Source organism: Miniopterus natalensis, chromosome 5, assembly GCF_054644295.1.
Source record: "Miniopterus natalensis isolate mMinNat1 chromosome 5, mMinNat1.hap1, whole genome shotgun sequence".
Taxonomy (NCBI): domain Eukaryota; kingdom Metazoa; phylum Chordata; class Mammalia; order Chiroptera; family Miniopteridae; genus Miniopterus; species Miniopterus natalensis.
Window position 1 is genome coordinate 43056620 of NC_142085.1, and position 15799 is coordinate 43072418.

General features: G+C 34.1%; 1 protein-coding gene across 1 annotated transcript in view; it reads right to left on the reverse strand.

Annotated features, from left to right (window-relative positions):
- RARS2 (arginyl-tRNA synthetase 2, mitochondrial) overlaps window positions 1–15799 on the reverse strand; it is a 51775-nt gene that overhangs the window by 31975 nt on the left and 4001 nt on the right. The window contains exons 2-5 of the mRNA XM_016207299.2: window positions 13636–13709; window positions 9301–9400; window positions 7963–8046; window positions 1502–1599 (exon numbers count right to left, since the gene is read on the reverse strand). Coding sequence (XP_016062785.1) covers window positions 1502–1599; window positions 7963–8046; window positions 9301–9400; window positions 13636–13709 — 356 coding nt within the window. The remainder of the gene's footprint in view (window positions 1–1501; window positions 1600–7962; window positions 8047–9300; window positions 9401–13635; window positions 13710–15799) is intronic.

A 15799-nucleotide genomic window follows, 5' to 3' on the forward strand; every position in this document is an offset into this window, starting at 1 on the left:
CATCCTGTGACTTGTTTTCACCAGCAGAATGTGAAAGTGACGCTGGGCCTATTCCAAGACCAGACATTTTTACCATCTTGGAGTCCTGAGCACCTCTGTAAAGAGGTCTGGCTACTCTGCTGGAGAGATAATGTGGAGAGAGAGAGAGATGCCTGGCTGCTCTCAGGTGAGCTGCCCCACAAATAAATGAGCCACCTGTATTTCCAGCCCCAGTATAATCTCCAGAAAAACAGAGCTGCATAAATGACCATATGCAAGAAAAAGAATTACTGAGCTAAACCATCCCTGATTTTTTGATCTGTGGAGTCATGAACATTAAAATGGTTATTTTAAGACACTAATCAGGAGTTGGCAAGCTTTTTCTTAGAGTCAGATAGTAACCACCTGGTCTCAACTATTCAACTCAATTCTAGTTAACTGTCATTGTAGTATAAAAGCAGCCACCATAGACAATATATAAATGAATGTGCAAGCCTGTGTTCCAATAAAACTTTACTGAAACATGTGACATGCTGGATTCTGCCCATGGGCTGAAGGTTGCTAATCCCTGTATTAAGTTTTGGAGTGGTTGTTATGCAAGAAGAGAGAACTGAAATGGCAGGCACATTTCTTTGTGTGGTGGCCATAGGATGACCACATGAAGTCCCTCTCCTCTTTGTGATACAATAAATGTTTAAACTTTAAGTATCATGACTGGGGTGCACTGGTACTATGAGATTTATTCATAGTATCTGACTGCTACATAGGAACATTAGTTTACTTGACAATCAGTCGTTATCATAAACAGATGAGTTTACTGAGTCTTATAGGATCTGTCTTTTCTAAGAACACAGATGAATAGCAGAGTCGGTGCAAATGTGGAATCCAAAGAACCCACCCACCCCTGATTATCCAGGTGCTAATCATATCTAAGTGGAATTAAGTTATCCTCATAACTTATAATGTGTTAGAAAACCTGAAGTCATATTTCCCATATCAATTTTTAAAAATCTTCCACAGAATATATAGTTAAGGAAACAAAAGGCTCTAGGTAAGTTCTATTTTTCTAAATGGGAAAAATTTCATTAAGACTCTTCTCCAGCTTTTAGGAAGGCAAATTCAATACCTCTGATGATTTTCACAAGCTGTAAACCCGTTCTTTGAAGGTGTTTCCTTTTCTCTTTTGATTACTTAAAAAAAGTTCAAATAATTAGATGGTTATACTGATAGCTACTGATAGCTTATAAGAAAGTTATTATGAAGACTATTTAGAAGCATATTAAAACTTCAAGCTATTTTCTGATACTTAATTCAAAATGAAAAAGAACCCATAATAATCACTAGACATTTTTTATCAGAGTCCAAAAATTTTTATTCAATTTACTGTGATTTTAAGAAAATATAGTCTCATTGGTTTTCAATTTTTCTACATGTAATTTCATGAGAACCCAGACAATAATAGTAAAACACTCACCTGCTCAGCCAACTGATTAACCAACACATAAGAAGAGTAGACACTCACCTGAATTCAACCACAATCTTGTTCTGGGGAAGACCAGAGAAAAGCTCACTTTTTAATCCGTATTTTGAGTCATCTTCGATTACTTGTTTTAGCACTGTCTGAAAAGTAAAGGCTGAGATTTAATGATAGAAAAAAACTGCAATTTTCTTAACTACTTTGCTACTGGAAATTAAATGTTGCTAATTTGCTCATTCTAATTTATGGAACTGAGAATTTCACAGCATTGTCAGCAGCACCACCTTCTTGAGTTTATATCTATGGGGCATCTATGCTTTATACATCCTGTCTATTCCTCCTCCCATTGACTGAAGATGTAGATATTTTACAGGTGAAGGAACTGAAGTTTAGAAAGGTTAAGTAACTGCCAAAAGTCTCATAGCAGATAGTAACAACAAAACCAGAAGCAGCATCTAACATTTATTGACTGCATACTATGTGTCAGGCACTGTTCTAAGCATTTGCTAAGTATTTACCCATTTAATGCTCACAACAATCTTAAGAGATAAGTATCATTTTTACAATTGAGAAAATAGAAGCACAGAGAGGTTAAGTAACTTTTCCAAGGTCATATGGCTATCAAGTCATGTAGTAAAAATTGTTTTCACTCCATAGCTATGTGCTAATTATTGTATGCTGCTGCTACTTTTGTGATACTAATGATCACAAGTAATGGTAGAAAACAAATAAAAAATTATAATTCAAATGCCTATTGGTTACATAAGTAAAAAACCAGGAAATCTTACAGAAACTGCAAAACATATTCCAGGTTTTTAGTTATTAACACAGAACTACTGTATAGTTCACTGCATGCATATAGATTTTTTCCAATGGTGATGATTTATTTATTTATTTTAGGGTTTTAAATTTTTGTAATAAATTTTTATTTACTCTTATATTGTTTTTTGCTTCTCATACTGGATTCTGAGTCCCAAATATGCAGTTTATGATGTGAAGAATTTTACTATCATAGTGTTGATTCACATGGTCACATGGAAAAGGCAGAGAGGTAGCAGGAAGCAGCAAAGTAATACTTTTAAGATGCATCTACAGAGTGCTAGGTTCAAGTCTAGATGCTTTTATGTTATCTTTAAGCCTTACAACCTTAGAAGTGGGCAACACTTGCCATTGAACAGCTGCAAAGACTAAGGTTCAGAAACAGCATTTATCTGCCCAAGGACACAGAGAAAATAATATTTTTTTTTCTCTTACACTGTATAGTAGGTCACAGAGATAAAGGATTAATAAATAGACATAAAAGAGAATAGTGCCTGTCATACACTAGGGACCTATTAAATGTTAATTACTCCATGAATATGGGCAACGAGAAGACTGCAAGTGGGGAGGTAAACAGTGAGAAGAAATTCATACTCAGATTATTCTAAAGTTAAAGTCTGCCCATCCTTTTCACTTTCCATTCCTTTTTATGTAATGGATGGTAGACGCCATGAACGCTAATAGCAGTAAATTAGAATTCTCTTTTACAAATGACTCTCAGTTCATTGATTTCTCTGGCCCAAACAAAAAAGTAACTTTAATAAAGATCTTGTATGTTTCACTTCCAATTTGATCCACCTGCCACCTGGAGCTTTTTTCTCTACTATGTCACTGAAAGTGCTCTCTAAATCAAAATTCTAAATGCCAAACCTAAATGAATGCTTAAATTTTGTTTAGTATATTACTTTAATAAATACACCAGTTTTGTAAAATGAAAAAATAAACAATTAAGGTAAGGCTAAAGTCTAGAGTCCATTCTGATCATCTGCCCTAACCTTGGTCCCTTCCGGCCTTCCTCAGGGATAACTACTTTCATACACCGTCTTAGCTGATGACTGCTCTCTTCTCCTTGGTTGTAATGACATCACTCTCTACAGATTTTTGCTTCTCAGTTCCCTTTGCAGGCTCTTCTTCCACTGCCTGTCGCTGTACTCCCCACCTTGCACTCTTTCCTGGCTTCTAGCTCCTTACTTTACACATCTCCTAGGTATAAATTGCTAAGACTTCAACTACTACTTACCTAATAAAATCTCTCTTGTGCTACAGAGTAATATATCCAGTTCAGAACTGGACAGCTCTCTCAGGCACTTCAACAGAATATACTTCTCTTCCTTCTACTCTCCATTTCCATGAACTTTATCCCCAGCTAACCAAGTCTGAAACCTAAGAGTTCCTAAGATTTACCCTTTTCCCTCCCTAATATCCACAACCAATCACTTATTAATCACCAAGCCCTGCTCATGCTATTTCCTAAATATCATTATAGTTATACCTTCTCTGCCCTGGTTCAGAGCCTTATCATCCATCAGCTATATCAGTACAAAGCAACAACCACAACAAAACAATAACACCTAGCTATCTTATGTAATGTACATATAAATACACACATTGGGGTTAGGAGTGCTGAGCCCCGATGCAGTCAAAAATCCATGTATAACTTTTGACTCCCCCAAAATACTAACAGCCTACTGTCGACTGGAAGGAAGTCTTACTGATAAACAGTTGATTAACGCCTTTTTTTATGTTACATGTATTATATACTGTATTCTTACAATAAAGTATAACTATTAAATGAAATTTCATTAGTGTAATACCAAAAATCATTCCATGTACCAGCTGTGGAACACATAACACACCATGAAGAATGATAACACAGGGAAAAGCTAAAATTCTTTATGCAGAGCATATAAGGTGCTTCATAGTATATAATTTGATATCCTCTCTCATACCATCCTATGTGCAAAACATAATCACCTGCTGATTTCCAGACAATGCCATGTTCTTGACTGTCTGTACTCTGGCCCAAGATGTCCCCTCTGCCTGGAATGCCTGCCCATGTATCTTCCGGGTATATTCTTTATCTTTATCCCAATTCAAGGTTATTCTCCTTTTGCCTCAAGATAGACTTAAGTGTACCTTTCTTTACACTGGAGTGCAACCATCATACCCATCACACATTATACTATTTTTTGTGCTTTTCTTTTTGATCATAAGCTCCTTGAGGGCAGGATCTATGCCACTTTTATCCTTAGATTTATACTGTTATTATTATAATTATTTATAATTTTCATAAATAGAATTTTATTTTATAATTTAGAAATTATAATTAATTTACATATTATAATGAATAAAATTAATTATAATTTAGGAGGTTTATTAAATTAGTGGGCATACAGAAGAAAGCTGTTAACTATAGAATGTTAGCGAGTTCATAAAGTTCCCTCATATTCCAATAGATGAACAAGCTAGAGGCCAATCTATTCATCAATATGTACATCTACATGTAAGATGTACTCAGTAATGTAAACATAGGTGCATAATGAGTTTTTAATCAGAAATTAAATCTTTCAAAGGTTTCAGTTTTTGGAATGCTTTAGCAAATTAATGAATATTCTAATTGGCTGGCACTTTTTGTTTGTCTATCACTATCACCTTTTCTATGGATGACTTTTGTAATTTTATCTAACTCTTGTGGTTGCTATTTCTCTACGGCTCTCAATAGGACTTGTAAGCAAGCTACCACTACCTATTTGTCTAGTCAATTCTTTGGTCAATAGTGGAAAGTGGTTAATCATTCTTTCCATGTGTTCAGCCAACTGGCACTACGTGTGACTTGAACCCATCCTGACTGCAGACTGACATAGAGTTAATTGGTAAAATAATGAACAGAATTAGAACCATTTAAATTAATATCTCTTTTTCTTTTTTTCTCAAGTCTTGGTAGAGCACACAAAGTTGAATTTGGCAAATAAAAAATGCATGTGTACATGTGAAATTAAAATATTATCCACTTAGGTATACCTAAAAAACAGGATTTTGTTTGCCCTTTTCCTATTTAAATTCTTATTTTCTTTTTTCTCTCCCTAGACTGAATTAACTATTACTCCAGGTTACAGTTTTTCTTGAAAGTCATCCATAAGCTACTAACAGGTGGAAGTTTGGTACCAAAGTAACAGTTCTTCACAATGTATGAACTGGTCATATCATCTAGCTTTGAAAATTTATGATCTAGTCCCAGAGATTTGGCAGTTTTTATTGCCTTTAATTTTGCATTTTAGCCTCCTACCTTTGAGAATGATTTACATGAAGAGATTTTAAGCCACTATTAGTGATCCAAACTTAAGCTAACATTTAATCATCCCTAGTGGTGCCAGTACTAATAACTCATTTGCAATTCAGGAAAAGATAACGTTTCATGCAGGCTAAGTTTGTACAGGTGTAAGCAATGACAAATTCCTAATTCTCTGAGGAGTAAGTTTTGGATGTAGATCATTAGCTATATGTCAATTTTGCGAACTTTAAAATGAAAAAAAAAAAAAAAAGATTATAATACTCCAAAAAGGGTTGAATGTTTTTTCTTGACACGGTCTGAAAAATTCATTAGACATGCAAATGACCACTATTTAAGGCCTGAAAATAATGGAGCCAGATGTAGATGAAATTAGACTTTGAACAAAAAAGAAATATCATTTAAAAATTATAACTTATAACATAGGCACATTCAATACTCTTTTTTTAGACTATGAGTGTTCACTGTTCTAGGATGTATCGTTACTATGACACTGAGCAATCTACTCGTTCCTTTAACAAAAACCACACTAAGATCCAGATCCAGATCCAATGAAGGGAGAATTTCTTTGTGAGAAAGAGTAACTGGGCCTCAAAGCCCTAACTCTTATTCCCTTTGTTGTTGACTGAGAAGTGTTTGGGAATGTTTTTAATAAGTGAGCAAGTGGGCATCCTTAAACCAGATAAAATATCAGTTTGTTAATTGCAATAAAGCATGAAAATTCATGGCCATTAAATTGTTAAGTTATTAAGTAAATATATAAAATAAAACAAATTTAAACATCTTAAAATAAAAACCACACCTCTTTCAGCTAAGCTGGCTATAAAGGCAAACTCCATCTACCATAGCGTATTTTCTCATCTTAGGGAAAACAAAAACAGTACAATATTGCTGCCTATCAAATGGCCTAAAGTTTGATTGGTACTCTGGTGAGCTGCATTTCTGCTTCAATAAAATTAAGTCAGCAACTGGAAGAGTCACTTATTTAAAAAATAGTAAATTAGACTCACTGGGGTTTGCTAAATTGACATGAAATGTTATCAACAGCCCAGCAAGTTGTAGACAATGTAAAAAGCGCAAAAAAAATTTCCTTCTTGTCCTTGTAACTGATTTTGGTTAACTAATTTACCTTGAAGTAAGAGAGAAAGAAGATAAAAGGAAAAAGTTAAAAGTTCTAGAGACGAGTATGAAACACTATCTCTCCTTCAGTGAAAAAATATATTACTAGAAATTTTGATTTTATAGTTATTTGCAATTCAAGAGGCAGCACTTACTCAGCTTGACCAACTCAATACTCATGTGTTTTTTTAAAAAATACACCAAAGCATGCATTATGATAAATTTTCAAGTTTGATTGAGATGACATTCTCAACAAAAGGTCTCATACCATTGCCTATCCAGGATTACATGTCATCCATGGTCTTACTCATGTGAAACCGAATTCCTCTATGTGATTTCCCCAAACCCTCCAGGCCATCCTGATTTCTCTATCTTTAATCTTTCTTATGCTTATTGTACCAATTATCTTTATTTATTTTTTTAATTTATTTTTTTTAAATTGACCTTGGGGGGGAGGGGAGGAGGAGAAACATTGATGGGTTGCCTCGGGCACACCCAGACCAGGGATTGAACCCACAACCTGGGTATGCACCCTGACCGGGAATTGAACCTGCCACCTCTTGGTGTATGGGACAATGCTCCAACTGAGCCACTCCAGCCAGGGATATGAATTGTTTTATTAAAAGAAGAAGCTGTCTCAAGATACTTATTTTTAAACAGGTTAGAACTTGTTATTAAGATAAAAGCAACAACGATATAATATTGAAACCTTAGTCTTGATATTTCAAAGGAAAAAAAAGAAGCTGTCTTATGGTTTCATCTGTATAAATCTTATGCTTCCTATAGGTTATAGGCTACCAGAGAGCAGAAACCAGCAGAACCTTTCTTACATTCAATACAGAGTCCATGAATTCATTCAATAATAGTTATCTCACACCTACTACATGCCAGGCATTGTGCTAGGGACTGCGGATCCAATAGGGGGTGAGGAAAACAGAAACCATAAGCCCCAATGGAAATTAGAATTTAAAGGTGAGAGGCATTAATCAAATAAAAAGAATGTAAAATAGAAACTATGGTAAGTTCCTCAAGGAAAGGTATACAGTGCTATTAGAGTGTACAAATGAAGGGGTCAGAAAGCCACTGCCCAGGAAATATCAAAATCTGAAGGATAAGCAGGAGTTAACATGGGGTGGCACTCCAGGCAGAGGCATTAGAATGTGCAAAAGTTTTGAAGCAAGAAGAGGCACAATCAGTTTAACAACTGGAGGGAAACCACTGGAGCTAAAGCAGAGAGACTGAGTGAAGACACAAGAGCTGAAACATAACCCATTCTTACCTTTGTTAACAGTTCTCTGTTTATTTTGAAATTTACAGTCCCTTGACCAGTGCTGATTTCACTCACCACTGTATCACATTTTAGCTGAAAAGATAACAGATCAAGTAAAATAGGTATATTATAATATAAGCCTAAAGAGAGTTGTAGTTCTAAAACTATCAGATTTTCAACTGTCCAAAGGCAGCAGGTACGTCATCTCTCTCAGCCTCAGCCAGGCCCTGTAAGTCAATCACTCTATTTGGGCAAACGCATTTTCTTCTTTTCCTGACCAGAACACTATTCCGTATTCTGAGTCTCTTCCTTTCTCATTCCCTCACCTCAAATTCTCCATCTGACATGGAAGAAAGACAGCATCACTTTACTCCGCCCTACGTACCCTGACCTGCAATGAAATCTCACCCACCTTTCATAGGAGCCACAGAACATGACATTCTGTCAAAGCTTATGCTAAAGCACTTGCATCAACACATAAAATGTAAATAATTTAAATACTTTGTCTTCAGTGAATATGCCTTAAAATTTTAACCAACTAGATATTCAAAGCACTTGATATAGCCATGGAACTTGAAAAAACTACCTGTTGTCACTGAAGAGCCACTAGTTTTTATTTTGAGACTAAATATTGTAATTAGAATGATTCTATTCCTGGTATATATCCTGATAAAAATCTGGGGTGGTTTTTGATCCAATAAATATTTACTCAGCTACCTTTATCATACTCATTCTTTAAACATCTTTTTCTATGATAGTCACTTTCATTGTTTCAATTCTTCAGGGTGCCCAGACATCTCTTTTGTGTCACATATTTACACTAACTACTTGGTCATTCTCTATAATCCTTTCAATTCCTCTTTTAGGTACAAAACTTATCAAGTAAATTAGAAATGAAAGAGGCTTATTAAATCATCTAACCACTTTCTCTCTGCAATCATGATTCTACTTCCATCTAATCATTTATTCTCATATTTTAATGTTCATCTTCTCAGAAACTCATTAAAAAAAGTACGACCCACTGTTCTAATTTATCAAGCTTGTTCTCCTAAATTCAGAAATCCATCCAGCTTCAATCTGTAAATTTAATTAACACTTCAGTCCTCCTGTAAGTAATTAATCAAAAAACTGAACAATGTCAGCTCAAGAAGAATGTTCTAAAACTAACTTGAAAAATCATCCTAATCTTACAGTACATGGCTAAAATGAATTTAAATTATATTTTCTAAGGTGCCTTCAACAAAGAAACATTAAATTCATTATTAGGGCTGAGATAACCTGCAGAGTATTTTTTTCTTTAAAATAAGTGCATTATAAAGTCAAAGAAAGCTAATAGGGCTAAAGTACCTTCTCTGCCAGTCGTGTGGCTTGAACTTGAATATCTGATCTTGAATGGTCACTGTTCTTCAAAAGAGAATCCAAAGAAAGCTGAAAATCAGCTACTCCTCTAAAGACAGACATTGAAATAGAAAAAAGCTATTGTTACCCTATAAACATTACTAGTATAACAAACAAAAAAAAACCTAATCACTGTGGGTTCTTCACATGGACATAATTTTATAAGAAAGAAGGTATGCTTTCAATATATAAAGTGAAGTAGTTAGAAATATCATCACCTTGTGTTTATTTTGAACTTTATCTTTTATCATCTCATAAAATTCTTCCTCTTTTATTACCTAACTGTAGCTTTGTGATACTTCTGTGAGACAGGCAGAGCAGCCACTTAGGAAAAAGTTAAGCCCTGACATGTTCAGGAGTAAGCACGTGAGTGTTCGCTACATTATTCTCTATATATTCTCTGTAGTCTGCAATAGTTCAAAGTATAAAATAATTTTTAATTGTTATAGAAACATCTACATAAGTACCCATATTGACATCTGATATTCAATAAGAAACCAGAGCATGAGACTCTATGGGTAGAGTGAATTGAACCACTGTCTGTCTAGCCCACTCTGATTGACACAAAAGACGCATTTTAGAGGGGCACAAGTGACTCTATTCTTATCACTCTTCAAATTTAGAAACATGCCTAAAAAATCCTCTGTATCTTCTGTTAAATAGCACATTAAAGAACCTAGTCAACAATGGCCGTTAGGAATTTTCCTGAGCCTTAATCCATTATCCAATATCCTAGTGGGAACTATGCTTACCTACCCAAACTCATCTACTGACATTTAAGCTGTAACTACAGATCCAAGTTCATCTATTAATCAGTGTCTGTGTGATCTTGGGCATGTTGCTTAAACCTCCATTGTAACTTATAGGTAAAATGGTAATAATAGCACCTACTTCATAGTGTTGCTGAGAAATTAAACTCTGGTTAAATAATCCTAATCCTAGTTATCATGTAAAATAAAAATGTTTACTAGTACCAGTATTGAGCCTTCAGAATTATTCTCTCTGTAGTTCTTCATATACTAGCTTGGTTGGTAAACTGCACTCTTTTTCCTAAGACTATTCTCTAATGATAAAATCTGATTTTCTAAAGATTAACTTTAACTGTGGAAACTCATATAAGGTCTGGATGTATTTATTTTATTTATTCTTTTCAAAGGACTTTGATAGCTTAGCCAAAAATTTGCACCAATAATGTGGGACACTGAAGATACTAGTTTAACAAAATGGAAATAATAAACAAACACAAAGTTTTTTTAATGAAAAAATATTAAATTAAAAGTAATAGGATCCATAATAACATTTGTTAAAATTATACAGGTTTGAATATACCAAAGATTGAACTATGATTTTAACATACAGCGAGGATACTTTATAAAAGGTTAAATATGACCATAAACCTATAGGATGGCTCTCAAAACACAGAGGTCACATGATTTTTTTATAGATAGTTATTTAAAATCATGGATAGGAGGTATCTACAATTTTATTCTAGACATGAATAATAAACTGGTTCAACTGAATTTTAAAATTTTATTATCTCAATACAATCACAAATATTCCCAATTAGTTCAGTGGAAGAAGGACAAATTTTTAAAAAATCATCCTTTTTAGTCTATTAAAAATGATAAACAATAATTTATTAAACTAGGAATATTTAACCCTTTGTGGTCGTTTGTCTACTCTCAGCCACCAAAGCTTTTTTACCGTTCTGGTCGTATGTCTGCTCTCAGCCACCACAGCAAGGAACCATACGAATCTTAACTCCATTCATGTATCAGTTCATAATTTCTCTGAAAGCTCTTAATTCCGACCAGTACGGCACCCATGTCCAAATTTAATACGACCGCAAAGGGTTTTAAAACACGAATTCTGAAATTAGGTGAAGGGTTTATTTGGCAGTAAAAAAGACCCAAAAGGAAAATAAATGCTTTAAGGAGGTAGGTGAAGGATCAACCAGACTTTACCTATTTCCCAGTTTTCTCTTTTGGAAGCTTTCAATGATATACACACAAGAAAGTTTGGCTTTGTCTATTTAAAGATGTAATTCTTAAATGTGAATTATGTAAAAAGTCTGAAAAAATTCTAAACGTCCATCAACAGGGGAGCATTAGAGTATTACTTAGCCATTGTTGAGAATGATGTCAAAGGATTTAAAAAGTATACGGTAGTTTTATAACTATGTTTTTTTCAAAGGCTGCAAGACTTATTCAAAGAGAAAAATGTGAAAATACACGAACTTGCTAACATCAGATGTCTCAACACAGTAAGACAACGGGAATTTTTTCTCTTTTTAGTCTTCTGTATTTTCCTTAAGATTTATCTGTTTTGTTTTTGTGATAGAATAACTAATTTAAGAAAAAACCCTTTAAAAAGACATAACATCTAGACTATGAAAAGCAGTGCTGTCAAAACAACCCATTGTGAAGAAGGAGAGTGGGTAGGGGTAGAGATGAAACAAAACTGGCCATGATCCAATGACAGTAATTGATGGGCACACAGGGGTCATTAATCTATTTCCTTTACTTTAATACTGTTTATATTTTTAAAAAGTTTAAAAAGCAATAGCTACTTTCCCACTCCTTCTGAGGAGTAGTTGTTGTGCCAGAGTGAAATCCTTAGATGTGAGTACTGCTGGCTCGTAACAATTATTAATCCTCTCTATTATGATCAGTATTAAATAGAAATTCCACCATAGTTGAAAATATAATTAAACCAGTAGACCTGAGTAAATTGATTCACATCACATTAAATAAGCCACATTAACAAAAATAATATTTCTTAATCTCCTGGCACTTAATAGCATTTTAGAATAAAGTTAGAAATATAGAACAATTAGGCTTAGTTTTAGTACTGTAAAGGACACTTGGGTTTATTATGGCAAAGCATGAGAAATTCCCTTTGTTTTAAATAAATGTAATATGTAGAATTTTAGACTTGTAGCCTAGAAAATATCTGAAATCCTCCCCAATGTTTATTTTCTATAAACTAAAGTCTTAGCATTTCAGATTGTTAGAGTGGAGCTGCCCAAAGGAGCTCCAGGCAGGTAAAGGAAATTTTACCACAAGATGGGCCAAGACGGTTCAGCTTATTAAAGGCCTTTGAAACATAAAATAAAAAGAGAGACATTCCCATGACTATGCAGAATGTCATTTACAGATTTTATGAAATAGGTAACTGGTTTGGAACAATACATCAATGTGCATATAATTATAAGGTCTCTTTGTTCAGCAGTTCTTAGAACTCAATATAGAAGATATTGCAGCAGGCCATTTTAAAGATGCTCTCTTCTAGCCCTGGCCAATTTGGCTCAGTGGTTAAAACACTGGTCCTCGGAATGAAGGATCCTGGGTTTGATTCTGGCCAAGGGCATGTACCCCAGTTGCAAGTTTGATCCCCAGCCCTGGTCGGGGCATGTGCAGGAGGCAGCCAATCAATGTGTCTCTCTCACATCGATGTTTCTCTCTCTCTCTTTCTCTCCTCCCTTCCACTCTCTGAAAAGCAATGGAAAAAATATCCTCTGGTGAGGTTAAAAAAAAAAAAAAAAAAAAAAAAGATTTTCTCTTTTACAATGCCATATGTAGCTTTCTTTTCCTTTTCCACTTATCTTTTTGTCTATTCTGGGAGCAAGAATATTTATCCTACTGTATCTAACATCCTGACAAAGGGGACAAAACATAAGGACATAAGATACTGATGATCTTTACATCTTTCTAAACTTAGAGTTTAAATGCCTACTATAGTGAATTTCTTGTCATTATTAATTGAATGAGAAGGCATTTTATCCAAATATTAAAGTTTTCTAGCCAAATGGTAAACAAGTATTATTTAGAAGACCAAACTCACAAAGAGATAGATATTTTCCTTCATCCAACCGGCAACTATTGGTTGCAAGTAGTCCTAACCAATAGTTGTCTATATCACTGGTAGTCCTCCAATAGAGACCCCCCAAAATCCACAAAAACCTAGCAGGTAAATGTTGTACAATGATATTCAAGATTCAGATAGGTGTGTAATCTCTCAGGCCTTCAACAGCCCTGGGATCCTCGCCCCAGTCTTGGCTCTTCCCTTTGCTATTACAGGATTAAATGTGAACCTCATTCTTCATTCTTCATAAAGATTTTGCCGTAAGTATAGTTATTAAGTAACTTAAGTATAGCATAAGTAAATATCAAAACAACACAAGGATACTACTACTTTGGTTCATTTCAAGGAAATTGAAGAATAACATTTTTTTGTATATTTATAAAGTCAGCAACATTTTAAATTATTACAAATATACTTAACTCTTTTCTGGAAACTGGAACTGCAGATATTGACTTGATCAAGCTTTCTGGTGGAAGATCCAATACTTTGGAAAGCTAAAAATAAAGAAAAAAAAAACCGAGCAAGACTGTTAATATATTTTTTCCAGATTCAATGTACTAGTACTCAGCAATAAAAGGAATATTGAGACACCTAACAACATAAATGAGCTTCAGATGCACTATGCTAAGTGACAAAAGCCAGACTCAAAAGGCTTACAGTGTATGATTCAATTTACTTATAATTCTGGAAAACCCCAAACTTTCAGGATGAAGGATAGATCTGTGGTTACTAGGGACTGAGGGTGAGAAGAGGGTTTGACTCTAAAGTAACAAACATAACTGCCTACACCCACCAAAAAAATTTTTTTTAATTTGTAAATTAAAAAAATTTTTTTTCGACAAAAAGAGAGATGAACCACTGAGGAAACAAAGATAATTCATTTTATTCATTCATAAAGTACTTATTGAGTACCTATTTTGTGCTAAGCACTATTCTGGGAATTGGGGATACAGCAAAAGAGACAAAAATCTCATGGCACTTAAAAATAAACAAACAAGCAAACAAACAAATAATGAGAAAAATATGAAACCCAGGATAGCAGGGGTGGGGGCATTTGTATTTTTTAAAAGCTCCTTGAATGAGTGTAATACATAGCAACAGTTGTGAACTATTGCCCTAATCAATCCCATTTATTGAATAATTCTTACATGGCAGGCACATCTTACATGCCTTCATTTTTCCTTGAAATAATCCCATGACTTTCTCACTATTACAGATATTTCAAGAATGATGAAACTGAAATACAAAGAATTTATGTAACTTGCTTAAGTGAAAAAGCTCGGATGTGAATGCAAGCAATCTAAAACCAGAACCTACACTCAACCCATGTCATACCTATATTCTTTCAATGAGAAATGCATGAAAACAGTGAGATAGCAGTACAGCCATAATGAATTTAAAATTGTCTTCATCTTTCTTCCCTGCCTCCTCAATTTTGATGAAGCCTTTGCAACAGACAAACCATGGCTGTTGAGGGAGAAGACAAGGGAGAAATGGGGTAAATAGGAAAAGTAAAGAAGATAAGAAGAAATATTCTTCAGAAGTGTTTGTAACCATTCTGGAGTGTCTCCTGACTAGTAACATTACTTTCAAATTGTAAAAAAAAAAAAAAAAAAAATTGTTGAATTTCACAAACGTTAGAAGGAAAAACTCAAAACTTGAAGACTTGGAGTTGTCATTTATCTTTAAGATGCTCTGTACGTTTCTGCTTTGATCTAGTATATGATTTTTAAATTTAAATTTCAAAGTACAGTCCTTATTTTTAAATTATCTAGTCTTTAGGAACTACATTACTGTATCCCCTACAAAAAGGTATTTCTTTAGGATATTTTCTCAGAAGTAGATAAATATTTTCAAAGCATTTAAAGGCTGTAACAGTTCATGTTTATACACAAAATGTTCCTGCCAATGCAGATACTCAGCAATAAAGGTTCTGTTATAATTTCTCTTAGAAAAAAAGGGTTCAAATTCCAGTTCAACTTTTACTAGCTATGCGTCTTTGGGAAAGTCATTTTACATGGATAAGCTTAAATTTTCACATCTGACAAATAGGGATAATACATCTGTTAAATAATAAGCCAGGGGTCTTGTGAGGATTAAGAAAAATGTGTCACATAATAAGGATGTAATAAATATTATTTCCTTCTTCCTTTCAAAGGTTTTATTTTGGACACATCTCAAAAACTTATCCATAACCACTAACATTTTCTGCCTTTCTTAAATAGAACTAAAATTTGCTGAAGAAAAAGGTGATACAGATAATTTTAAAGCATTTCAGGTGACAAATACGTTGTGAACTTAGGTCACAAAATGTTTACATTCAATTCAACAAAACAAAAAATTCTCTTTCTTATATAAACTAAAAACTACTTTAAAATGTTTATTTCTTTTATTATTACATCTCACTTGCTCCAAAGGGCTCCGAGGGGGCTTAAAAACATAAAAATAAAGTGGAAGTGTAAAATTATACCAGAAAACACAAGCTAAAGATAGTTACTATGCTTCTTGGAAACCAAGGCACAAAGGGCACATAGCTACGCAGCGGGTTTTATCCAGTAAGAGATCTAGCAAGTCAGGAGGAACA